The sequence below is a fragment of the Fundulus heteroclitus genome, chromosome 5 (assembly GCF_011125445.2).
Source record: "Fundulus heteroclitus isolate FHET01 chromosome 5, MU-UCD_Fhet_4.1, whole genome shotgun sequence".
NCBI classification, from domain to species: Eukaryota; Metazoa; Chordata; class Actinopteri; order Cyprinodontiformes; family Fundulidae; genus Fundulus; species Fundulus heteroclitus.
In genome coordinates, this window is record NC_046365.1 from 39,310,272 (window position 1) to 39,337,999 (window position 27,728).

Consider the following 27,728-nt stretch of genomic DNA (forward strand, 5'->3'; position numbering starts at 1 on the left):
AAGAAGAAGAGAATCGACCAATGGCAGCGCCGTGTTTGTGTTTTTGAACTAGTGTCACCGTGTTTGAGGGAGTCTGTTTTGAACGTGAAGCAGTTGGTCTCTGCTCGGGAAAATCACAGGTTTATTCGTCGCATTTGAAGTGTTGGATCTGTTGAAGGTAAATCAATTTATGACAATTTACCGCTTGCATTCTGAATGGTTCCAGTAAAAACATCGCTACGGTTTGATTGGTTGTTCAACTGCCGGACTCTGGCCGTTGCAAACTAGAAACTGATCGTTGACACGAACAAACCTATTTTATATTGTTTAGCCTCTTAAGAAATCTAAAACAAAACCTCAGTAAGGATGGTAAAAACATTAATATCATTATGTTGTTTCATGGGGAATACAGATACAGTTTTTGCACACACGTTTTAAAATATAATGTACTCCCTAAGGTTTTGGGTATTATTTAGTACAATGAAGATATTTACAGCACTTATTCCTGAAAAGTGCTATATAAATTTGCATTGCCTTACTACATTCTGTCCATAAGGTGACTTCAAACGATAGGGGTTTTTGACTGGACTGTTTTAATCTGTTTGATCTGGTTTTTACAGTCATGAAGGAAAAAAACAAACAGTGTCCGGAGTGAGTGGAGTCTGTTGCAATGGTGTGGGCTTTCTGTTTTTCAGAGAGGAAAGCTGGGATCCAGTAACCCACATGTGTCAAACTCGAGGCCCGCGGGCCGAATCCGGCCCGTCAAGGCGATTTATCCGGCCCTTTAGTGCCACAAAAGGCCTATTATATCATAAAGTGGAGGCGTATATCATTTTGCAGTGTACAAAGTAACTAAAACTGTGCCTCCTGAAGCAAATGTTAAAAGAAAACCTGTGTAGTAAAGGCGTACTCTTGGCAAGATGGCGGCACAGAACTCTGCAGCAGTCAAAGTGCCCCGGCTTATTTTGTTTGTTTTTTATGTTCTTTTTCGTCTTATTACCACTCTAAGCTCTAATACAATACAAGAGCTTAGAGTGGTGATGACACGAAGAAGAACATAAAACACCACAAGGTGTCAGTATTATCCTTTAAACTGTGGGGGAAAATTTTTTTTTTGGACAGGAATGAGTATCAATGTGTGCAACGCTGCAATTGTTTGGATGTAATACTTGGTAGGCTATAACTTACCAGGTTCCATACATTCAAACTAGGGCTGAACAATTAATCGCATTTTCAATTTAATCGTGATTTACAAAAACGCAATTTCCAAATCGCAGAGGTCTGCAATTTTTGGCTCTGTAACAATTAGTGAAGTAGACACGTCCATTAGGTGTCAGTAAAATGTTTAAAGTGGGTTTGCCTCCACATGGAAGGTAAGACAGTTGCAGCAGTGAGATAATCAAATTTTATTACTTGTTTTAGAGTTTGTATAATCATACAAAGCATTAAGTACTGGTCAATCAGTTTAATACATAGACTTGCTTGTTGGTTGGACTTTGCACTTTATGTTCAACAATGATTTTAGATTAATTAAATGATGTCCAATTAAATTAAAAGCTGTTCTCTTCAATAATATTCTGATCAATAGAAACATTAAAAGTTCATATTTAAAATAGTCCTTGTTTACAAACATCTTTATTTAGAGGCCATTTTTGTTGCTTGTGGTTAATGTGGAGAAAAGTCAAAATCGCAGTTTTGGTTGAAATAAATCGTAGGCAGAACGCAATCATTTCTGCACCGACTTTAGATGCTGTGGGTCTTTTAGCAACTAATCCACATGGCGAGGAAACAAATTGATTTTTTGTTTGTATATTTTTTAAAACACATGATAAATTAAACTGGGGAAAAAAAATTGCATTAAATCGCAATATTAAGAAAAAAAATCGTAATTAGATTATTTTCCAAAATCGTTCAGCCCTAATTGAAACTCTCGTTGTGAATTATAAATGTTGCCCCTTGGACTGTATGGCTGCAGCTCATGGAGATGTTTGTGACCAAGATCCTAAACCTCAACAGTGTTGGGCTATATGCCGGCTGCATATTTTCATTTATAGTGCTGCCCTGAATAACGCAAACACAAATCGGATTAATTATATGGTTTAAAAAATGTTTTTTTTTGTTAATTTATTTGCAGTTGATCGGGTTGCCTATGCGATCTCCTGATCGATCCCAGCCAGGATGTCACATTCCAGCGTAGAAGACGGGGTAAGTCCTCTCCTGTGAGCGTTGTGACGGTATCACTGAGTGGTACCTTTTGTTTTTTACCTTTTTTTGGAATCACTGAGTGGGCCGCCTGTCTCACTGAACCTCTGTGGATGTTAGTCTTCCAGTAGAAGTGGCGAGCGGACGCCTCTCAGAAGCCTGGACAACGAGCTCCTGCACTTATCGACTAGTTCATCGAGGCTCCGGTCAAAGCTCAGCGGTGACACAGTGAAAGCCAGCAGGGTGAGTTTATACAAACATTCAGAGACGCTGTTGGTTTTTAGCTGTTTTATTCATCACCGGATCTCCTCCTCAGGCCGACGTTCATCTCTGGGACACGCCGACCCCCCGGTTGGGCTCCTCTGCCTTTACTAAAGGGACCGCGGTCATTCCCACCTCTACAGATACCACCCAGACCGTTTGCGGACTTGGAGACGTCACGTTCAGAAGTTTTGTCTGCTCTGGGAGTGAAGTCGAGATCCCAGAGTCTTCGGATTGTGGAGGACAGAGTTTGATCGTGCCTGTAGACGGGACATCTTTTACAGCTGAAGTGGAAGACGATACGGCGGCTTCCCCCAGCAGGATGGAGCAGTCCTGCGGCGAACACCTGGAGCATCCCTATTCCAACCCCGCCGTCGATCCTCCGGCTCTCTGTGAGGCTCCCGGCTCTACGCTCCATGCCGGGGACTCGGACGATGAGCAGCGCTTCACCTGGAAGTCGTTTGCCTGCGATGGAGGCGAGGTCGAGGTTTCTGACTCCACTGGATCACGGGAGGAGACCATTCCTCTGCCCCGGGATGAGCTCTGGGATCCGTTACAGGATGACGGTACAATCTCAGCTGACTGCACCCAGCTGTCTCCTCTGGAACATGTTGATCATCTGTACTGCGTCAGTGAAAACGACCCCGCCTCTACCTCACAGGGATCTGAAACTTTCCCAGAGGGACTGGCTGATCTAACCTTGAAGCCGTTTAACTGCACAGGCGGCGAGGTAGAGATCTCAGAGGACGCCGGTCCGGCCCATGAGACAATTCCACTTGTTCACGCCGGCTCTGGCTGCAGTTCATATAATTATACCATGGATGCGAGTTTGTGGGCGACAGCCTGTGATGGAGGCCTGGAAATGAGTAAAGATCACCAAGAGCATCCCTACTGCGATGTAAAATCTGATTCTTCATCTCTGGCTGAAAACCCAGACCCTGTTCAGGACCCACCGCCCTGCGGCGCTGAGGCTGAGGAGGGCAAACGCAGGAACTCGATGGCACTTACGGACCAGGATGAGAACGGCGGGGTGAGCTCCATCAGTGTCGCTGTAGGGAACGCTGGAGACTCAGAGGAAGCCCAGCTGTCTGAGAACATCTCCCATCCATCAGAGGACCAGTCTGGCAATGCCTCCATGGTGCCGTCGCCTGAGGAGAATCCCGCTGGAGGTGAGAGCGAACCAGCCAACAGCCGTTTGGAGGACGGAGAAACCGTGTCAGACACTCGGCCACCGCCTCGCACCGAGTCTCCTCCGACCGACGCATCGTTACAAGCCGTGGGCGATGGCTGGGATGCAGAACACCCTGAAGGTACTCCTTCACCCTCAGCGGTCCACAGAACCACGGATGCGTCTGACTGCCGCCGGCTCGCAGCTCCAGCAGACGCTCCTCTGCAGGAGGAAGTGCAGCAGGGATTGGATCACGTGTCCCTCTCTGTTTCTCAGCCTCCTGAATCCAGCGACGTGAAGGACAGCGCTCTGGGCTCTCTGGGTCCCGTTCTCTGTGACTCTGCAGAAAAAGCCGCAGAAGCGTCCCCTGATGTTTTGAAAGCGTTGTCAGAGTGTCCCTCCATCGCCTCGGCCCTGCAGCTCCTCAGTCCCGTCGTCAGGAGAGCGTCTCTGTCTTTATTCAAGCTTCCTACGGGTCCGGATAAAGACGGTTTCTTGGCTGAAGACTTTACGCTCGAGGGCGAGAAAAGCCTGGTTGATGTCGAGCCTGCAGAGCTGTTTGCTGGGCAGCTTGAAAGCCCGATGCCCCGCCCTTTATTTAACTCCACGGTTGTAGGCATGAAGCCGCAGGAGGAGCTTTCCAGGGAGAAGCCTCGGCCCGAAGCGGCGCCGCTGGTGTTGGAGGGCCACCTTCAGCAGCAGCTCCGGCAGATGGCAGAGTTCCTCATCACGGCCTGTGGAAAGATGGGGTCCACTTCTGCTCCACCTCCCGCCGCCTTCAGCCCCCCCGCAGGCAGAGCCGCTCCTGCAGAAGCCCGCAGCGTCTGCGTGGGCACCAGCCCTGTGAAGCTGACGGACCACAGCCTGAACACGTCTGGGATATTTGTGAGGAAGAGGACGTTCTCTGTGGCCGATTGCTGCACCTCCACCGACCCGCTCGTCTGGAAGTAAGTGCTCCCTCTCCCTGCCCTGAACCCCACAGATTAACGACGCGTCGGCTGTAAACCTATCCCTGTGTGGTTTCAGTTTGTCCCCCTGCAGCCTGGAAGGCTTCCCCCGACAGGAGCTGGAGCAGAGGCTGATGTCCAGCATGATCATGGTGGAGGCCCTTGTTCAGCAGTTGGCTGCAGCCAGGGCTCAGGGGCCCCACTCCTCAGGCCCGGCTCCTTCAGACCTGAGGGAGAAACTGGTTCAGACCGACCACACCGAGCTCAGTCAGGTAAAAACACCAAAAATGGCACACAGATTTAATTAATTGTGTTATTATTTAATTTTTTATTAGTTTTTTTTTTAAATAGTTTAATGTATTTAAATGTTTTTATATTTTAATTTTGTTTTTATTTTTTGTATTTTTATATATTTTTATTTATATATATTTTTTTATTAATAAATTATTATTAATGTTTTATTTACTAAATGTTTGTTTTATTTTTGTTTTTTATATATATTTATTTAAAATGTATGTATGTGTATATATATATATATATATATATATATATATATATATATATATTAGGGCTGAACAATTAATCACATTTTCAATATAATCGCGATATTAAAAAACGCAATTTCCAAATCGCAGAGGTCTGCAATTTTTGGCTATGTAACAATTAGTGAATCAGACGCGTCCTTTAGGTGTTGGTAAAATGTTTAAAGTGGGTTTGCCTCCACATAGAAGGGAAGACAGTTGCAGCAGTGAGATAATCTAATTTTATTACTTGTTTTAGAGTTTATATAATCATACATAGCATTAAGTTCAGGTCAATCAGTTTAATACATAGACTTGCTTGTTGGTTGGACTTTCCATTTTTTGTTCAACAAGGATTGATCAATTAAAAGCTGTTCTCTTGAATAATATTCTGATCAATAGAAATATTAAAAGTTCTTCTTTTTTAAATAGTCCTTGTTTACAAACATCTTTATTTAGGGGCCATTTTTGTTGCTTGTGGTTAATGCATAGAAAAGTCAAAATTGCAATTTTGGTTAAAATATATTGTAGGCAGAACGCAATCATTTCTGCACTGAGTTTAAATGCTGTGGGTCTTTTTGCAACTAATCTGCACAGCGAGGAAATAAATTAATTTGTTGTTTGTATATGTATAAAAAGACATGATAAGTTAAACTGGGGAAAAATTGCACTAAATTAATTTTTTTTTTTTTTTTTTTTTAAATCATAGGAACCCAAACAGCTTGTTTTGAATTATTCACATAAGTTCTAATATCTTTGTTCTTTGTTTAGACCACAATGTACCGGGATCTCTACCTGGAGGCTCTCGGCAGGATAAAGGAGTTGGAGCTTGACGAATGTTCTCGTCAGACCCTCGTCCAGTCAATGCAGGACATGACGGCTACCATAGTGAGTCGAGCGTTGGTTTAGAGCGCCTCATAGATTATGCTTCATCATTTATGGGGGGGGGAAACATTTAAACTCAAACATGTGACTTTATCCCCGCAGTCTTCTTTGAGCAGCGACACCGATGCAGCTCTGTCCAACGTGAAGAAAATGGGTGAAACCATCAGAGAGGACCATCTGAGCCTCGTTTCCCACGTATGTAAACGTGTGCCTGTCAGCTGATGGACGTTTAAAGTGATTTATGTAACATTTGTTGTGCTGTTCTGTAGTATGAGCGCATAAAGTCCCTGGTTGAGAAGTCAAAGGAAACTCAGACAAGATCCCTGGAGAAGGTTAAAGAAGTTCTCCACCAGAGGAACCAAATGAAGACCCAGATGGAAGAAGCCTTCGCATCCAAGGAGGCAGTAAGGACAAATCATTCAGGGGTTTTTAGTTTGTTGTTTCATAAAACTTTACTATTAGTTATTTCAGTTTTCCCTCCTAAATGAGAGCTCTTGGATTTTTCTTCAGCTTTTATTGACTGAGATGCTAAAACTGAAGAGTCATGAGGGCAGAAAGATATTCAACATTATGGCAATTCCATGTTTTGTGACACAAGTTGAAAAAAGAAAAGAAAAAAAAAAGCATAAACTGGTTTGATTCCTTTTATTTATGCCAAATTTGCCTTTCAGATTTGTTTTCATATCAGGAGGTTGTTGGAAAGTTTGGTTTTCATTTACTTTTCTGTAAAAACTAGTAACTTTACTCACTGTGACTATAAAAAAAGCAAAATGACTCTATGTTAAATCATTTATTTATCTAAACTTTCTCCCTCGACATTAAAGAAAAAGTCTGTGATGGTTTTATTTATTTATTTATTTATCTTTATTTTAGTTTTGAACCCAACTAATAAAATGGAGGACATCCTGTATCAAAGCATTCGTTCCTCATCTTTTTTTTTTTTTTTACTGAACTCTGAACAAAAGGCTTTTATGGGCTGAAATAAATAAGTTTCCACTATTGGTGCATTTAATGAACACTAGTAAATCAGATTTTTCTATGATCAACCCGCTGATCAGAGCTCGATTCTCGGAAAATTCGTCTAATCCAGTCTATTGGTGATTGATCAGTCTAAGACTTTTTCCCTTTCCAACTTGTGTCTGTGATATTCCTACAGGATGCGCTCCTTACAGGTGAACGGTGTGTCTTGTGTCTGTTCCCAGGCTTTCAGTGCGATGGATCAGCTGAGGGCGCACTGTGGTTCAGAAATCTCAGCTCTAGAGAAATGCGTTGGATCTCAGCAGGAGCTCTTAGCCGCTCTGAACCAGGCCTATCCAGATCAGGTACAAACCAGGCGAAACGGCGACCTTCCTCTGTAAGAGGCGACCCTGCTGATCCCACGCGCTCTCTCTCCTCCTGCAGGTTGCACTAAACGAGACCTGCCACCAAAGACTCAACTCGGTCTCTAATATTTTGTCGCAAACCATGGAGGAGCACTCCAGTTTGTTGACTGAGGTATGCTTGGTGCAGAAGTGCGATTATATCGATGTAGTAATATAGTAATAGCTGTGAAAGAGGCTTCTGTGTGATTATTTTATTTATTTATTTATTTTTTTCTGTTCGTAGCTCTGCACCGTGAGGGGCCTCCTGCAGAAAACGGCCCCGATGCTCGTTCAGCTGAACCAGAAAGCAGCCGCTGCGCTGAGAGAGAGGGACGAGCATTGTTCTGCAAGAGAGCGCGCCGAGGAAGAGCGAGAGCAGGTCAGAGCTTCCTCTGCTGGTCGTAACGTCATAGGGCTGGACAATAATTCAATAACAATGTATATCGATCGATAGACGTACATAGATGATGGAAAAAAAAAAAAAAAAGGTTGATAAGTTCAGTTTTCCTTCCTTATGCATTTTAGTCATGTAGGTTAATATTACAGTCATTACATCCTCCCAACCAATCACAACGCAGACCCAGGAACGATCTGCCCCCTTGAAAGAGTTCAGAGAGCACGACTTTTTTTTTTTATTTATTTCTTTTTTTTTTTTTTTTTTACTTGCGGTTTTAGTAAAACGATGGTTGAATAAAGGTTGAGTTTGAATTCAGTGTTTTTGAGTACACTATCTAAAAATAGGTCATTAAGCATAAACCGGTCAGGGCTGCACTTAAAATGTATGTTTAGAATTTGTTGATAATTATCGATATTGATCAATATTTTTTTTTATAATTTTAATTAATTGATTTGTTTCAAACAAAAAAAACTAAATTAAGGTCAAACAGTCTGAATATGTCCCATCACAGTATTTCACATGGAGACATTTACACATACATATCTCTATATTATCAATATGATTTTTTTTCTACGTCGTCCAGCCCTATAACATCATAGTTTGGGTTTAAAACCAGCCTAATTGAGAATGGAGCGCCACGTTTGAAAACAAAATATGAGTATGAAAAATATTTGGATCTCCAGACTTTATTCTATTCTATTTTTTTTATTTATCCTTTATTTAACCAGGTAATACCCATTGAGATTAAAAATCTCTTTTGCAAGGGAGACCTGGCAAAAGAGATTCTATGTCTCCTGTGTTCTTCTTTACTTCCTCCCTAATGTCCTTTATTTTAATTATTTTTTTGTCATACCCCCTTCCATCAATAATTGTGATTTATTTATTTATTTATTTATTTATTTTTTTTCTTTCCTTTTTAATGGGTCCTGCCTCACTTCATTTTGTCGTCGATTCTTTATGTCCTATTTATTAACCTGCTTTTTTTGAGGTTAATAAAAATGCTAATAAAATAGTGGATATTTCACCTTTTAATTCCATTAGAGCCGATAATTTGCCCTAAAACTATATATACTGCCTGCTGCACAGAATATTCTGCCTGTCAAGGAAAGATATTAGCTGCCCTTGTTTGTTCTGGCAGTTTTAGTTCAGGCTGAGCAGTTTGGCTGATATTCGGCTCTCTTCTGCAAACCTGCAGAAATCTGCTTTGTTCGTATATTTTGTTATTTTTAGGCACGTAAAATTAAAACGTTGGTGTGACGTTTTCCAGCAGCCGCTCCTTCCTGATAAAAAGTTTACGGCGTCTCGGTGCTTTATGCCGATGAGATAAATCGCTCCAATTTAAGTTGATGAGTTTTCATGTTCTGAATTTATGCAGGACTTGTATTATTAGTATTATAGAAAACCTTTTTACTTAACAAGTCTCCATCCAACAGATTGAAGAGGAGCTGAATGAAACCAACTTGAATCTTCAAACTGCGACGCAGCAGATCAGCGATTTAAATCTGCAGATCACAGTTCTGGCATCAGGTAACCTGTTATTCCCGTCAGAATGTCCATTTCCTGCCTAAATACGAACCTTTTTAAACAGTTACTGTGTCTGTGTACATTTCCAGAGATCGGCGTCCTGCAGCAGAAGCTGACGGACAAAGACGAGGAGGCGGCTCAGCTGGAGAGGAAGGTGACGGAGCTGTCGGCCACCATTTCCTCCACGCTGGCGTCCTACACCTTCCTGAAGCAGGCGCTGGATGCTGAAACAACAAAGTATGAATCACAGATCAGCGTTTCTTCATGTGTGCACAGTCTGGGGGGGTCCTTCCTTTTTAACGCAGCACCGGTTATTGCTTCATTTTTCTACAGGTTGCAGGATTCATGGAAAGACTTGCATCAAGCCAATGAACGAGCAGATCAGTAAGTGCCGTTATTTTGTGCTTTTTCCTGTATAATTTTGACTTAATTTGAACAATTACAGGATTTAAACCAGGGGTGTCCAAACGTTTAGTCACTGGGGCCAAGATTGTGATTCTTCCCCCCCTGCTTAATAATCTAAGTATGCAAGATTTTAAACTAAACAACTAAAGTAGTTGGAATTTTGGTTAAGTGATGTGTGTAAAATTGTAAGTCCAAAACTTAAAGGGTTTTCTGTTGTTGAAAAAGCTTAGTGTATTAATTATTATTATTTAATATTCTAATCAAAAGCAGATTTAAGTGCACCACAGTCTGCTTCTGGGTAAAAGTTATGGTGTAGCTGTATGAAAAGGTGATTAAAGATGAAAACCTCACATTGTATGAACATTTTAATTTATCATTATGGCCTCCTGAAAGCCTCCATCTGCATCAACTAGCTGTGCTGGCGAGCCAAATCTCTAACGTCTTTATATAGCAGCTGGGACGGCAGTCTAAGGCACCAGTGTCTATGACCTGGTCTGCAGCGTGGGTCATTTGGACCCCTGATTTAAACAGACCAACACACAGGTCAAACTTAAGGCCCGTTGAGGCAATTTATCCGGCCCTCAAGCACTACAAAAGGCATATCATGTCATAAAATAGAGACTTTTATCATTTTAAAGTGTATAAAGTAGCTAAAACTGTGCGTCCTGTAGCGAATGTTGATTATTCCTTTTTTAACTGTGTAGTAACAGCATCCTGCCACTAGAGGCCAGTTTTCTCACAACACATTAAAACGAACCAGAAATGTCCAAAAGGAGAAAAAGTGATGCAGAATGATGAGTTTAAAGTGTAACTCACCATAATATTAACTTTAATTTGCAGATGAACTGTATAAACCAGGCCTAAGGCAAGGCAAGGCAAGGCAAATTTATTTATATAGCACAATTCAGTACAAAGACAATGCAAAGTGCTTTACATGATTAAAATATAGCAAAATAAAACAGAATAAAAGCAAGTAGGAATAAAATATAGATAGAAAATAGAACAAAAAAGTGTTGATTCAGTTAACTAGGACAGTTGAAGGCAATTTTAAACAAATGTGTTTTTAATCTTGATTTAAAGGTGCTACTTTGGTTACTTTACTTTTTTTAGGCCCGAGCAGCGAAGCGCTGCGAAGGCCTATTGTTTCTGTGTTGTTTCTTATTATTATTATTAGGCCCGAGCAGCGAAGCGCTGCGAAGGCCTATTGTTTCTGTGTTGTTTCTTATTATTTTTATTCTGCCCCCCTAAAGAGGGGCCTTTTTGGGGGCTTTATCATACTCAAAAACTCACCAAACTTTGCAGGTGCATGGTGACTGTTTAAAAATTTTGTATTTTAAGGTCGTCACAAAAATCAAAAGAAAAATGCCTCAACGGCGCCACCTAGCAATTTTCAAAGGACCCTTTGCTATTCACTTACTTCATCGTAGAGACATGTGATTTGGTACAGTGGTAGAGCTCACCAAGACGCTCAGAATTTACAATTAATGTCATAGTGCAAATATCACAGGAAGTCGGCCATTTTAGATTGAATGTCTGATTTTGACCCCATTTTTGACGTGTACAGCAGTGGTATTTGATCGAACTCCTCCTAGAGATTTTGAGCGAGCGGCTTGAAACTCGGTCAGTCTGATCATAAGGCATGGCCAATTAAAAGTTATCAAAACGGTGAGTTTTTGAGCTTGTTGAAGGGGCATTAGCAGGGGTCAAAGTTCACCTACTCGCCACAAAAAATAAAACTATTATATCTCCTATTCAGAAACACACAGAGGCACCAAACGTTCTGTGATTGATCATCATCGGGTCTTCTTTAATATCCAATGGTCAAATGATGACATCACTTAGGCCACGCCCCCTGACAACAGGAAGTGTCATGTTTTGCTGTAAACTGTCGCTATGTTACCCCTCTGAGCTAATCAACATGAAACTGTGTCCAGAGACAGAAGACATGTTGATGTGTTGTGGATTCCAGCCCCAAGTGGATTCGATGGAGCAGGAGAGCGTGGCGGCGTGGTGAAGTCACCTCAAACGCCGCTGCCATACGTTTGGCTCTGAATTCCACATTTTTGGGCCGAGCTGCTTAAAACTCACTTGGATGCATCCTTATCCACCCCCCCAACAGGAATCCATAACAAACTTTGGTGGGCGTGAACTAATGCCTCAACGGCGCCACCTAGCAATTTTCAAAGGACCCTTTGCTATTCACTTACTTCATCGTAGAGACATGAGATTTGGTACAGTGGTAGAGCTCACCAAGACGCTCAGAATTTACAATTAATGTCATAGTGTAAATATCACAGGAAGTCGGCCATTTTAGATTGAAGGTCTGATTTTGACCCCATTTCTGACGTTTACAGCATTGGTATTTGATCGAACTCCTCCTAGAGATTTTGAGCGAGCGGCTTGAAACTCGGGCAGTCTGATCATAAGGCATGGCCAATTAAAAGTTATCAAAATGGTGAGTTTTTGAGCATGCTGAAGGGGCGTGAGCAGGGGTCAAAGTTCACCTACTCGCCATGAAAAACAAAACTGTTATATTTCATGGCATGGCCAATTAAAAGTTATCAAAATGGTGAGTTTTTGAGCATGCTGAAGGGGCGTGAGCAGGGGTCAAAGTTCACCTACTCGCCATGAAAAACAAAACTGTTATATTTCATACACAAAAACTCACAAAGCCACCAAACTTTCAGTAGTTGATCACCACTAGGTCTCCTACAATATCCAAAGGGCAAATGATGACATTTCTTAGGCCACGCCCCCTGACAACAGGAAGTGTCATGTTTTATTGTTAACAGTCGCTATGTTACCCCTCTGAGCTAATCAACATGAAACTGTGTCCACAGACAGAAGACATGTTGCTGTGTTGTAGATTGCAGGCCCAACTGGATTCCATGTAGCAGTGCGGCGTGGCGGTGTGGCGAAGTCACCTGAAACACCGCTGCCATATGTCCAGACTTCCATAGGATATTGACAAATTTAATAAAAAGTAACTTAAAATTACCTTAAAAGGACAACATTTTTAAAAGTCAAAGGCTTATTTAATGCTTTGAGAACATCTCTTCTATTCGGCTACAAAATCAACCAAAACAGGATGATCTTTTAAGCTATAAGACCATTTTTAAGATGTCAATACATAGATTTTAAGATGGTGGGTCGCCACTGCCTCCGGTGGCCAAATGCATCGCTGCATCAACTGATCTACACCAGTTTAATCTCATCATGGCAAAATTATTTTTTCTCTTCATGTGTGGCCCTAATACTCCATCGTAAGAACACCGCTGTCGTTACCGCGGGTCCTGGGGGGAATTTTTTTAATAATGCTCACGCATAGATGTGTAATACTTCTCATTGCAATTCAGACAGGCGCAGACTGCACCGTGCAGTTCATTTTAAAGAGGCAGTTTTGGCGCATATTCCGATAGAAATGGGCTGCGGGGAGCCTAAGTGTGTTGTCGTGGGCGTGTTTACCCGCTGCAGGTAACCGCTGTGAAACAATCAGAAAGATTTCCTTGATTAATAACATCTTTATGGAGCGCTGGACTTATTGTTACTATGTGCTGCTTTACCAGTTCTCTCTCTCTCGCTCGCTCGCTCGCTCGTCATCGGACAAAAATCAAACTGCTTCGTGTTTGTATTTGAAATTTTGCGTCAGACTCAGATTTAGAAGTGTTGTTACGACGTTTGAGCTGTAACTGCAACTGTTATATATATCTTGTAACTTTACTGAATTTTCAGCTTAAGAAGATTGGGTTTGACAGACAACACCAAGACAGGACAGCACAATAGTTTTCTTGAAGTATAATTTTGGAGAAGTAGAAACAAGTATTAATTTCAAAAGGTAGGTAAAAGAGGAAAAAGGTTTTTACAAAATCTTAAAATGTTGGATAGTTGTTATTTCCATCTTGCTGTGAAAATTGGTGAAATATTATCATTTTTAATGCTCAGATATAAAATTGCAAGGTAATTACTAAAATTGCCGTTTCTTGAAAATATTTTTTGGCATGCCATACTTTATATTTATAGGTAGCCTAGATGTGCATAATAAAAGAGTGGAACTAAAAGCTGGTCTAAAATTTTTATGGAGCTTTAACTTGCTAAGAGTAATAACGTTAGATGATTATATCCTTAAAATGAGATAACGGTCTCATAAAATGTGATAGTTTACTTGGTCTAAAGAGATGATTCAATTCAATGTTATTTATATAGCGCCAATTCATGAAATATATCATCTCAAGGCACTTTACAAAGTCAAAATCAATCAGATTATACAGATTGGGTCAGATTATACACATTGGTCAAAAAAATTCCTATACAAGGGAACCAGTTCATTGCATCAAAGTCTTGACAAGTAGCATTCTCTCTTGAAGAAGCGTAGAGCCACAGGGAGAGTCATCTACATTCTCCATGGCTTTGCAGCAATCCTACCTACTTAACAAGCATGAAGCAACAGCGGGAAAAAAACTCCCCATTAACGTGATAGAAAAACCTCCAGCAGAACCAGGCTCAGTATGAACGGTCATCTGCCTCGACAGACTGGGGGTTACAGAAGACAGAGCAGAGACACAACAAGAGAGACAAAAAAGCACAGAAGTTCTACATTAGATGGTAGTAGCGGGTGATCTGTCTTCCCTGGATGATGCCACAGCTAACAGAAAGCCGGACCAGGTGTACCTACTATGAAGAAAAAACAAAAATCAAAAAGTTAAAAGCTGAAATGACAACAGTCATTCAAAATTGAAGAACAATAGATCCTGATGTCCTGCAGTAGCCTAAACGTATAGCAGCATAACTATAGAGGTAGCTCAGGGTAACATGAGCCACTCTAACTATAAGCTTTTTAAAAAAGGAAAGTCCAAAGAGCCAGCTTCTAGTGGAGAAGATCAAGTATCTTGGGGTCTTGTTCATGAATGAGGGGAAGATGGAGCGGGAGATCGACAGGCGGATTGGTGCAGCATCTGCTGTGAAGCGGGCGCTGTACCGGTTCGTTGTGGTGAAGAGAGAGCTGAGCCAAAAGGCGAAGCTCTCGATTTACCGGTCGATCTACGTTCCTACCTTCATCTATGGTCACGAGCTTTGGGTCGTGACCGAAAGAACGAGATCCTGGATACAAGCGGCTGAAATGAGTTTTCTCCGTAGTGTGTGTGAGCTCTCCCTTAGAGATAAGGTGAGGAGCTCAGTCATCCGGGGAGGACTCAGAGTAGAGCCACTGCTTCTTCACGTCGAGAGGAGCCAGTTGAGGTGGCTTGTGCATCTGGTTAGAATGCCTCCTGGACGCCTCCCTGGTGAGGTGTTCCGGGCACGTCCCACCGGGAGGAGGCCCAGGGGAAGCCCCAGGACACGCTGGAGGGACTATGTTTCTCGGCTGGCCTGGGAACGCCTTGGGGTTCCTCCTGAGGAGCTGGCCCAAGTGGCTGGGGAGAGGGACGTCTGGGCCTCCTTTATAAAGCTGCTACCCCCGCGATATTGCTAAAGTGTTCCTTTGGCAATAGTCCAATTGCTAAAGTGTTACTTTAACATTACTTTTGGGTGTGTATCCACCAATTTAGATGTTAAACTTTCATAAAAGCTGTCTTAATGCAAGAAACAAAACCATTAGACACATGAAATAGCAAGTAACTTTAAAAAACTAAAATGGTTTTGTTAACTTTTCACATTAAGCTGGATTAACAGCTAGTAAGATACCTTTGATTAAATTGGTATACTAATGTTTAAACCAGGGGTGTCAAAGCTACGGCCCGCGGGCCGAATTTGGCCCGCCGAACGATTTAGTCCGGTCCGGTGGCCAAATGCATTATCATTATTCAACGGCTGTATCTCCTCGCTGCATCGAGCGATCTGCACCAGATTTTTTGTGAGTCGTGGGGGAGCGCTGCCGAACACGTTCGTGTGAATCGCCCAGTGGACGGGCGGGCAAAATGCGTGACAGCATCTGCGGTGGCGGGCGGCCAGCACCGCGCAAATCCTAGCTGTGGCCAATAGGCCAGAGCGGCGCTTTGCTGCGAGGGCCGCTCATCACCGCTTGCGGTTTTAATTATTATTATTTTTATTCTGCCCCCCTAAAGAGGGGCCTTTTTGGGGGCTTTATCATATTCAAAAACTCACCAAACTTTGCAGATGCATGGTGACTGTTTAAAAATTTTGTATTTTAAGGTCATCACAAAAATCTAAAGAAAAATGCCTCAACGGCGCCACCTAGAAATTTTCAAAGGACCCTTTGCTATTCACTTACTTCATCGTAGATTAATGAAATTTTGTACAGTTGTAGATCTAAGCAAGACGCTCAGAATTTACAATAAACGTCATAGTGCAAATATCACAGGAAGTCGGCCATTTTAGATTGAAGGTCATAATTTTACCTCATTTTTTACGTTTACAGCATTGGTATTTGATCGAACTCGTCCTAGGGATTTCGAGCGAGCGGCTTGAAACTCGGTCAGTCTGATCATAAGGCATGGCCAATTAAAAGTTATCAGAACGGTGAGTTTTTGAGCATGTTGAAGGGGCGTTAGCAGGGGTCAAAGTTCACCTACTCGCCACAAAACAGAAAACTGTTATATCTCCTACACAGAAACACACAGAGGCACCAAACTTTCTGTGATTGATCATCATCGGGTCTTCTACAATATCCAATAGTCAAATGATGACATCACTTAGGCCACACCCCCTGACAACAGGAAAAACTGTTATATCTCCTACACAGAAACACACAGAGGCACCAAACTTTCTGTGATTGATCATCATCGGGTCTTCTACAATATCCAATGGTCAAATGATGACATCACTTAGGCCACGCCCCCTGACAACAGGAAAAACTGCTATATCTCCTACACAGAAACACACAGAGGCACCAAACTTTCTGTGATTGATCATCATCGGGTCTTCTACAATATCCAATGGTCAAATGATGACATCACTTAGGCCACGCCCCCTGACAACAGGAAGTGTCATGTTTTATTGTCCATGGCTTTTACAGACAATTCATGTCGTGAATACATTACATAAATAAGATAATAATTCTTAGTCAGAGGAAATCCAAGGCAAAAACAGTTAGAAAAGTTTTGGGTTCATATTTAATCAGAGTGAGACATCACAACTTTGTTAGATCTCTATGTGAATTACGTGAGATAGTGAGTGCTCTCACCTTAAAAAAAGATCTTTGACGTATTTTGCTCCGGTTAAAAGCTGCTTTTCAGCGATGAAGCTAGGGAAACTGCTAATGTTGAAGTTGAATTTGTTCTACACGCTTCTGCCTTGGAAAAATATTTGTCTTTTTACAAAAACAATGTTTAAAGCCAGATTTGGGAACAAAGGTTATTCAGAGAATGCAAGAAAAGGAAGCTTTTGTGGGGAACTTTTGTCCTAGCTGTCTAGCTGCATATGGCCCCAGGACAGCACAATAGTTTTCTTGAAGTTTAATTTTGGAGAAGTAGAAACAAGTATTAATTTCAAAAGGTAGGTAAAAAAGGAAAAAAGTTTTTACAAAATCTTAAAATGTTGGATAGTTGTTATTTCCATCTTGCTGTGAAAATTGGTGAAATATTATCATTTTTAATGCTTAGATATAAAATCGCAAGGCCATTACTAAAATTGCCTTTTGTTGAAAATGTTTTTTGGCATACCATACTTTATATTTATAGGTAGCCTAGATGTGCATAATAAAAGAGTGGAACTAAAAGCTGGTCTAAAATTATTATGGAGCTTTAACTTGCTAAGAGTAATACTGTTAGATGATTATATCTTTAAAATGAGATAACTGTCTCAAAAAATGTGATAGTTTATTTGGTCTGAAGAGATGATGCAATTCAATGTTATTTATATAGCGACAATTCATGAAATATGTCATCTCAAGGCACTTTACAACGTCAAAATCAATCAGATTATACAGATTGGGTCAGATTATACACAAAAATTCCTATATAAGGGAACCAGTTCATTGCATCAAAGTCTTGACAAGTAGCATTCTCTCTTGAAGAAGCGTAGAGCCACAGGGAGCGTCGTCTGCATTGTCCATGGCTTTGCAGCAATCCTACCTACTGAGCAAGCATGAAGCGACAGCAGGAAAAAAAACTCCCCATTAACGGGAAGGAAAAACCTCCAGCAGAACCGGGCTCAGTATGAACGGTCATCTGCCTCGACCGACTGGGGGTTACAGAAGACAGAGCAGAGACACAACAAGAGAGACAAAAAAAGCACAGAAGTTCTACATTAGATGGTAGTAGCGGGTGATCTGTCTTCCCTGGATGAAGCCACAGCTAACAGAACGCCAGACCAGGTGTGCCTACTATGAAGAAAAAAGAAAAATCAAAAAGTTAAAAGCTGAAATTACAACAGTCATTCAAAATTGAAGAACAATAGACCCTGATGTCCTGCAGTAGCCTAAACCTATAGCAGCATAACTATAGAGGTAGCTCAGGGTAACATGAGCCACTCTAACTATAAGCTTTTTAAAAAAGGAAAGTCCCAAGGGCCAGCTTCTAGTGGAGAAGTTCAAGTATCTTGGGGTCTTGTTCACGAATGAGGGGAAGATGGAGCGGGAGATGGACAGGCGGATTGGTGCGGCGTCTGCTGTGAAGCGGGCGCTATACCGGTCCGTTGTGGTGAATCTGCACCAGATTTTTTGTGAGTCGTGGGGGAGCACTGCCGAACACGTTCGTGTAAATCGCCCAGTGGACGGGCGGGCAAAATGCGTGACAGCATCTGCGGTGGCGGGCGGCCGGCGGTGCGCAAATCCCAGCGGTGGCCAAGGCCGGAGCGACGCTTTGCTGCGAGGGCCGCTCATCACCGCTTGCGGTTTTAATTTTTTTTACATCTTTATCTGAACCAAAATGAATTATGAAATCAAGTCTCATTTCTACAGGTGTGACCTGCCCTTATAATGACTTCAAGATGTCAAAGTGGGCCAATATAGAAATGAGTTTGACAGCCATGGACTGACGGATGAAAAAGAATGAAATAACTGCAGCTGCTGTGCTTTTGCTTCTGATTGCATCCAGGCTGACGGCATCGCTGGAGGACTCAGAGCAGCGCGTCTGTGAGCTGAGCCGGGCGCTGGCTCAGAGCGACGAGCGGCTCGGTCAGCTGCAGAACCTGACCCAGTCCCAGAGTGTCCAGATCCAGCAGCTGCAGGATGTCTGCACACAACTCGGAGGCGTGCAGGAAATGAACGAGGTTAGCTGGTAGTTTGTAACGGTCTGTGTTTTTTATTTTTATTTTATTTCAACCTTTTATTTAATCAGCTTATAGCCGCTTAAATTAAAAACCTCATTTCCAACAGAGACCTGTCCTACATGGCCGGCGTCACATTAAACAATGAAAATATACAAGATACAATTAAAATGTACAAGTGGGTTATTAAAAAAAGTAACACCTTTAGTTGAACTCTCGCCGTATTTAACTGGTTGACTCTGTAGTGTCGCTCACCCCAAAATCAACTTTATTAGCAGACAAACTATAAACCTAAAGGCGCACCTTTAATGTTGCTGTACAGTTTGTTTTATATCTTCATGTGAACTTTAGTTCTGCAATATTCGTCTGAAACCCGTCTGGGGTTGCCCTCTTGAGTTTGAATGGTTATTGTAGGTGAATTTTTCCTGTTGGTCCAAACGTGAATTTGCTTTCATCGTTTGCAAAAATTTAAATGTTCAAGTCAAAAAGACGTGCAGCTGTCAGTTTGCAGGTTGATGTAAAATACTGAGCAACTGCATGGATGTACTAGACCAGCGGATTCCAACCTTTTTGAAACTGAGAGCTACTTCATTGGTGCTGTCATACGAGCGGCTACTATAACTAGAAGTTTCAGAGTTCACCTTAACAATATGTAAAATAAACACATTTTTTATGCTTTGTTATAGATATTGTCACTTTTAAATTTATATAAATACAAGTGTGAATAAACAGGAAGAGGAACAGAATAAAATAACGTTTTAGATGCAGCTCACTGGTGGTTTGTGCTTTTTTTTTTTTTAAGAACAGGCTTGAGGGCACCACATGTGGTCCTCGGGGGGGCTACTTGGTGCCCACGGGCCCCATGTTGGTGACCCCTGTACTAGACAAACATTCCTGCAGAAGTTAGGAAAAATAAGAATGTTATGCATCTTTTTCCGGAGGCCGATGCCCCTTTGGTCTGACGTTCCCAGCGGCGTGTTTTTCTTGGTTTCAGTTCCTGCAGATGGAGAACGAGCTGGTGAGGGAGCAGGTGGCTGAGAGCGAGCAGACGCTAAGGACCAACCTGCACGCGCTCCGGGAGAGGAACGTCCAGTGTGAAGACCTGAAAGGAGAAGTCTCTAAACTTCTGTAAGTTTTTATCTCGTTGTTTATCCGTCCATCCGTTTTAACAGAAATGTCCGCCTTCTGAAAAACAAAGTATAAAAGATCAGTCATTAATTATTCAGAAAATATGTTGTTCTCATGCAATTATTTGAACAGAACGTTTCTTATACACATACCAGGATGATCGTGTCTTTTTAAACTCTATTCATATCATTAATACTCAATGTAACACGTTGCCAACCAGTAAATTAATCTGGTCGTTTCCAGAACTCCTACAAAAATATTGTTCACTCTGATTGTTGCACTAATCTCCAGTTCTGTCTGGTGAAAACAAAAATCCATCATTAAAAACCGCTGGCTGCTTCATGAGATAGATCTCATGAATGGATTATATGAAACGGACGTCAAATGTGATTAAAAAATAAGCACTGAATAAAGTTATAGTCCAAATTATTCTGAACTCTGGCAGATCTAGATTTAAAGAGATCTTCATTTAAATCAACAAGTAGGAAGGGAGGCAGGTAGCCTTCAAAATTACAACTAACCGTGTCTAAAAATATATGATAGAGACAGAGATAAAAAAAAAGAAAAAAGATCTGGATAAAAATGATAAAGATAAAAAGAGACGGAAGCTGGCTGCTCATATAAAGCTGTATTCTAGGATATTAATGGAAAGTTAAGTGGAAGGAAAAACCAACATTGTTGATTCTGGTGTCTTTCATCTTCCTCTTGACAATACTCCATAGTTTCAATTTTCAATTCAACTAAATTTTATTTATATAGCGCCAATTAATGAAACATGATCATCTCAAGGCTCTTTCCAAAGTCAGATTCCATCAGATCCTCCAGGTTGGTGAGAAAGTTTCCTCTCTAAGGAAACCCAGCAGGTTGCATCAAGTCTCTCCAAGCAGCATTCACTCCTCCTGAAAGAGCGTAGAGCCACAGTGGACAGTCGTCTGCATTGTTGATGGCTTTGCAGCAATCCCTCATACTGAGCATGCATGAGGCGACAGTGGAGAGGAAAACTCCCCTTTAACAGGGAGGAGAACCTCCAGCAGAACCAGAACCAGGCTCAGTGTGAACGCTCATCTGCCTCCACCCACTGGGGCTTAGAGAAGACAGAGCAGAGACACAGAAAGCTCAGAAGCTCACATTGACCCAGGAGTACTTTCTATGGTAGATGGTAATAGAGGATGATCTGTTTGAAAAGAGAACTTTGGACCTCTGGTTCAGGAGTGGCTTGATGCGAGGATCACAGCTAGGCCTGTGTGATTTATTATTATTATTATTATTATTTTTAATCTAAATTGTGATAAATTTCAACCGTAATTAAGATTTCATTTTGACTTTTCTCTGCGTTAGCCACAAGCAACAAAAATGGCCGAAGATAAAGACGTTTGTAACCAAGAACTATTTAAAACAAAAAATGTAACAGTTTTTTTTTTATTGATCAAAATATTATTATTCAAGAGAACAGCTTTTAATTGAGTTGGACGTCAATCCTTGTTGAACATAAAGAGCAGGCAACAAACAAGTCTATGTATTAAACAGTTTGACAGCTACTTAATGCTGTGGTGAGATTCCTGAAAGTTTCTGGTAAAAAGTACTGATTATATAAACTCTAAAACAAATAATACAATTAGATTATCTCACTGCTGCAACTCTCTTCCCTTCTATGTGGAGGAAAACTCACTTTAAACATTTTACCGACACCTAAAGGACGCATCTGATCCATTAAGTGTTATATAACCCAAAATTATAGACCTCTGCAAATTGCAATATAATCGCAACTTTAAAAACAGTTTCCAAACGGGATTAATTGTTCAGCCCAGGTAGAAACCATCTGGACCTTGATGTTCTGACTTTAGCCTGAGTCCAGTCCTTGTGAAGCTCCCAATAAAATCATGAATGGATTTTGTTTGGCCATTTTCTCAAGGCTGCAGTTATCTCTGTTGCTGAAGCACGTTTTCCTTCCACCAAACACGTACGACCCAGTTGTATGTACTGTTAACATTTCTGAGACACTGAATTTTGGGTTTTACTTAAAGGCTTGAATTATATCACTCTGTGTTTTAGTTTCTGAAATTAGTGACGAGAAATGGTTGAAATTCTTCTTTTGTAAAACGTTAAAATTCTCTGTTGTCGCAGCCTATAAATCGATCTCTGTGTGTTTTTGAAGGGTTGAGAACCAGCGCCTGCGTGAAGAGCTGGAAACCACCAGATCTGCAGCCGACGGCGCTCGCATGGAGCTCCAAGAGAGCCGGGATCAGGCGGTCAGAGAGATCAGCGTTGTGTGCCGCACGCTGCAGGCGCTGACCAACGAGCTGCAGGCTTCTCTCAGCGATCAGGTAACCATGTGAGAAGTTCTCTGAGACGCATGCAGCTTTCTTTGCTTGCATGCAATAAAAAAAAAAAAAAGTTCAGCACAGAATATGCGTCAATAACCAAATGTCCGTTTGTCCTTGGAGAGTATATGTTGGCCTTTACGTGGGCTTTCTCAGCCTTTTTTTAAGTTTTCTTTTTGAACTTTTACCCGTTTTAAATCCGTTCCCGGTACACAGCTGTGACGGCACGATGTTTGGTGTGCTTAGCAAAATCATAAGGATGGAAAAACAGAAGAAGCATCAAGGAGAAAACGTGTCTACACCACGTCAACAGTGTCTGAATGTCACAAAGGAGGACCTGATGCAGGGCCTGAGAGATGCAGAATCCTTCAGTTGATCATTTGTTGCCTCTCTGTGAGAAAACTGCTGGCTTATAGACAAAAAAAGTGGTAGAATAGCAGCTGAAGTTGAAACGGAAAATGTCCCAAAAAGCCACTTTAAAATCATAATTCATGTGAAAAACATTGCGTCTGCAAATAATTGGTTATCGGGTTCATGGCAACCATGTTTCTGTCTGTAAAAGTTGTCTCTGTACTCAAAATATATTGTTGAGAGAGAGAGGGGTCCAAAAGGGTAACATGCAGCTACTAATGGACGGTAATATCTCCGAGAGCCTGAAAAGGGACCCAACCAATAAGTGCAAAAAAGAAAATAACACTCTACAAAAAAAAGAGCAAGCGATCAATCGCTCTCTCTATCAGCTGCATCCATTTCATGCATGTATGGATTCCCAAAAATGACCCATTGTCAGCAGCATTAACTAGTTGATGGTTGGAAACTCTCCACACCACATCCAAAGCTCCACAGCCTTAATTTCCAAAGTCGGACACCTGAGGCACCATGGGAGACCATTGTTTCCTTTGATGTCACCTCTTTTCACCTGCAACCCAACATCAGAGGCAGTGCATACTGTTTCAAGTTATTAATGTTTAATAACTAACTCTCTGTCTGTTAGAATATCAGCTCTAGAGCTGATATCAGGACAATAGTTGAAAGGAATGATTTCAGCACTGGCGTTCTCTTAACAGCAAACTCTTCACACATGTAGAATAAATGAGTGACAACTTTTCATCAAGTATTTATTAACAGAAATAAACGAACATCCAGAGAACATCACTACATAATGCTGTTTATCTGAATTAACACTGTATTTCAATCATAAGTCCTCTCTGCTAGGCTAGTGAAACTTAAATAAAACTACTGAGGACAATGAAGATAAAAAGAAACTAAAGTTTCAGCTGTTTACAGTGTTTACAGCTCGGTCCTCCAACACTAAAGAGATTACATCAGCATTTCATCAGGATCCAGGTGACCAAGTCCTCCACTCACACCAACAAATAGCCTCTAACCAGCAGGACAGTGATGGTGGGTCACTGATTAACATCTGACTGAGAATCCCCTTAGGAGGATTGACCTCCATGTCCTTAAAAACAGCAGCGCAGGTTGAAGTTGGAGCGCCTGAAAAATATTTCCAGGATTAAAGGACTGATGTCTCAGAAGGATCTGGAAAAAACTAATCCATGCGTTTATTTTTAGTAGAATTGATCACTGCAACAGTGTTTTCACAGGTTTGTTTTCCCCCTAAATTTTAATCATGTACAGCCCTTTACCTTGTCCTTGTACTGAAATGTGCTTTATAAATAAATTTCTCTCGCTCAGAACTGATAAAGACTTCTGGTGTCAGAAATGATCAACGGTCCGGTTGCCTCCGATTTAAGCCCGTCTGCGGTTGTAAAGAACATTTGTTTTATTATTTTGCGGCTGCCCTAAGAGGTTCTACACATGTGACCTGAACTCATAACAACGGTTTTTCTTACCCCTGTTGTCTCTAGAGACAGGATCAACAAAAGAGTGAAGAGTCTGCGCCGTTGGCCATCGCAGAGCCCCGTCAGTCGTCCAGCTCCTTCGTCAACAGCGTCATTTTGGCTCTAACTGCTGAGGAGCAGGAAGACGTCGGAACCGACTCGCCTTCCGGTACTGTTGTCTTCGTCACCGGAGAAATATTACAAATAATATGTAAACTTCTCATCTCGCCTCTTGCTCATCATTTTAGAAAGCCATATCCTGTTTTATACATTAAGCTCCTGCATTTGTTGAAGAAGTCGGTGTGATTTCATTAAAAAGTTCATTTGAACCTTATTTGCTGCGTTTTTTCTCATCTGCCCTCAGACGCGCCCGAGCCTCAAGGTTTGCTGAGCGAGACGAGCGCCTTCAGCCGCGTCGCAGCTCGGATCCCCAAGCAGAAGTCGAACACGGTGCAGGACGAGGAGCGGGAGCGGCGCAGTGTGGCCCAGCTCCTCTCTGGGCTGGGCGGTACCGCTGCTGAGCTCATCGACACGCTCAACCTGGTGCTGCAGCGCAGGGAGGCCAAGCTGCAGGAGCTGCACAACACCATGTAGGTGGACGGGGTGCAGAGGCTTAAATTATCACCAGGGATGTATGGAGGATGTTGCTAGTGTGTGTGTTTTTAATTTACTTAGAGTAAAAAAAAATATATCTGACACGTGATCCGCAAAGGTGTTTCCCAGCAGTCGTCTAAAACCCAGAGTTGTCAGTTTTCTAAAAGCTTTCTTGGTGTTTATTGACTGTTTCTGTTCGTTAGGGCTGAAAGATAATTCATTAACGATATATATTGATCAACAGACGTATATCAATGATAGAAAAAAGGGTCAATAAAAAGTTCAATAGAATAACAGTTTTCCTTCCTTATGCATTTTAGTTATGTAGATTAATATTAGAGTCATTACATCTTCCCAACCAATCACCACGCAGACCCAGGAACCAAGCTCCGCCCCCTTCAGAGAGTTCAGAGAGCACTTTTTCTTTTTTTCAAACTTGTAGTTTTGGTAAAAAGTTGGTTGAATAAAGGGTTGAGTTTGAATTCAGTGTTTTTTTATTTGAAAATGGGTCGCTAGGCAACAGCATAAAAAGGCCAGGGCTGCACGTAAAATATATGCTTTGAATTTGTTGAAAATTATCGATATCTATCCGATATGATTTCTATTTTATCAACATGTTTATTTTTTTTCTGTATCGTCCAGCCCTAAATGTTTCGAATCATCAAATAATAATAGTACATTTAATTTATACTGCACTTTTCATCAAAATATCTCCAAGTGCTACAGGTAAAAAAGAAAAAAAAGCATAAAAAATAAAAAATAAACTATTTTAGAAGAGAGAGAGAAAAAAAAACTATAAGGCGCACTAAATATTCTTCCCAAGGTTTAATATCACTCCTCCGCTTAACGTACACAGCTCTCTCCTCACACTTCCCTTTTTGCATTGTTGTCGTCTCAGTTTTTATAATTTATTATAAATTATTCGCGGCAAGAAATCTGGGTTGTTACTAATTGCAGTAAAGACCGAAGTTGTTTGCGACCTACCTTCTAATTTTCTAGTTCTACACCACCCTTTAACTGTGGCTATAGTAACTGGGTTTGTTTCAGGACAATTTAAGATCTTTTGTTTTCTTTAGAAAAAGTAAAGATATTTAATAGCAGGCAGACGTAGAGCTCTCTATAGAGAATTGGACTCATTACACGCTCAAATCGGCGATGACACGCAAGCCAGCCCTTAGTTAATGTTTTTGGACATCTGGAAGGTCTTATTTGCCCTTTTTAAGCCCTGAAATAAATGAGATAATGTTCACTTTTCCTCTCTTACTGTGTTGTCGTGCTGTTCAAGCTGTGCGCTGCAGGTGGAGCAGCAGAGCTCAAACAGCAGGCACCAAGCTGAAGTGTTGGAGCTGCAGCAGGAGCTGCGCCGGCTGAACAGCCTGGTGGAGCGAGGGAACACGGCGCTGCAGCAGAAAGCGCAGGTCAGGACTCCTGTTACCCGTAGGACCGCCAGAGCGCTGCATTTGGCATCTTAGAGTTAAAAAAAAAATGTTTTATTTCCCTCCTGTAGGACAAGAAAACACTGAACAAGCTGTTTGCTGACATCCAGGAGGCCCAGGAGATTTTAAGCAAGCACAAGAGTGACAACAACGTACGTTAAAACACAGAAATCGGTTTTAAGAGGACAACATTCTGTTTCGATGTTAATTCTCCTCTTTTTGAATTTCCCCTCAGGAGCTGCGAAAGGAGGTGGCGGGGCTCCGGCACGCTCTGCAGCAGACCACCGCCGAATCCCAGTTCCTGCGGGAGGAGTTGAGGAGAGGCGCGGGGCCGTCGACGGTGCCGATGCAGCAGGTGGAGGAGAAGATCCAGCTGCTGAAGGAGGTCTGTAGCTCCGCTCGTTTAGGTGCGATGGTCTGTGGAGCGGCGGGTTCCTGATTGTGACCTTTTGGTTTCACCAGGTGGAGAGGCTGAAGGCCGCTCTGCTGGAGGCGGAGCAGGCCAAAGTCAAACTGGTGTCCAGAGCCAAGAGACATGTGAGTACCGATCCCGTCTGTGGGGTTCCTCTGATTTCTGTCCAAATACCAGTGAGAAAATGTTTATTATCTTTATATCGTCTCTTAGCAAATCATCCATCAGACCAACCTGCAGAAAACCGAGAATGAGCTCCAGATTTTAAACCACATGATCAATAAAGTCAGAGAGGTGAGGCATTTACTCTCATATGTTTTATATTCTGTCAGATTTTGGGCGGCGCAGCTTGACGGACTTTATTGTCTTTATTTCCTCACACAGACTCTCCTCTCGGTGCCAGAAGTCGTGAAGCGTTGTGAGCAGCTGCAGCAGCTGGTGGATTACCTCGGCTGACGGGTTTCTCATCGTAACCCCGTGTTTGGTTTATTTATAGTTTGTTATTTTTTGCTTTCACTTGTTTTTCATCATTAGAAAATAAAGATATGTTAACATGTACAAGCTGCCTTTGCCTCAAAAACAACAACAAGATAAACATCTAACTAGTCTCATCCGATCTTGACATTTTGTTGCTGATAAAACGGGAGATGAATTTAAAAAAAGGAGCTTGGAGGGGATGCAGAGGCTCATTCATGTAGAAACGATGTTCTGGAACAATTAAAACAATCATCTGGACTTAATTTGGTGATGCGCGCAGAACGATGCAGCCCAGGTTGGACCATTTTATATGTAGGGTTATTTTCTTAGCAGTTGAGTTCTCCTAAGGCCATGAAATCGCTGTAAATACTATTTTTGTTGTTCTCACAGTTTGTATAAAACTTTATAAAAGCTTCAACACAGCTGAATCAAATATTTTTGGTCATTACCAGAGCTCTTGTGGCGGATGTGATACTGTACGTATGGAAAGCTGAAGCGTCCTTTTTACTTTTTACAGACTGAGCCACGCCTGAAGGAAAAAAAGAAATTATATTTCACTGTGACCCACTCCCTTCAGATTAAGGTCATCGCTCTTAAGGTTTTTCCTGGACTTTCTCTGAGTCGTTTCTCTTCTGCCAATCACTGAAAAGCATTGTGTTCAGTTAGAACGAGTTTATTATGTTATAGTCTCTCCCTCCTCTTTT

The 27,728-nt window shown here is 41.8% G+C and overlaps 1 protein-coding gene across 3 annotated transcripts; it reads left to right on the forward strand.

Moving 5' to 3' along the window:
• Nucleotides 1-16: 16 nt before the first annotated feature.
• Nucleotides 17-27,728, forward strand: spag5 (sperm associated antigen 5). 3 transcript variants are annotated; one of them, XM_036137576.1, is made up of 26 exons: nt 17-157; nt 2,114-2,184; nt 2,302-2,424; nt 2,498-3,345; nt 3,538-4,557; nt 4,637-4,829; nt 5,850-5,966; nt 6,066-6,158; nt 6,233-6,367; nt 7,166-7,285; nt 7,365-7,457; nt 7,569-7,703; nt 9,155-9,248; nt 9,335-9,482; nt 9,579-9,629; nt 18,641-18,815; nt 19,807-19,940; nt 22,096-22,264; nt 24,133-24,274; nt 24,470-24,695; nt 25,985-26,117; nt 26,207-26,287; nt 26,371-26,520; nt 26,598-26,672; nt 26,761-26,841; nt 26,932-27,728. In XM_036137576.1, exons 2-26 carry the CDS (start codon nt 2,158-2,160, stop codon nt 27,001-27,003), a joined length of 4,635 nt encoding a protein of 1,544 aa, XP_035993469.1. In that variant the 5' UTR covers nt 17-157; nt 2,114-2,157; the 3' UTR covers nt 27,004-27,728. The 3 variants fall into 3 exon arrangements, with proteins under 3 accessions (XP_035993469.1, XP_035993467.1, XP_035993468.1); XM_036137574.1 differs by having other exon boundaries at nt 2,498-4,557; XM_036137575.1 differs by having other exon boundaries at nt 46-158; nt 2,107-2,184; nt 2,498-4,557.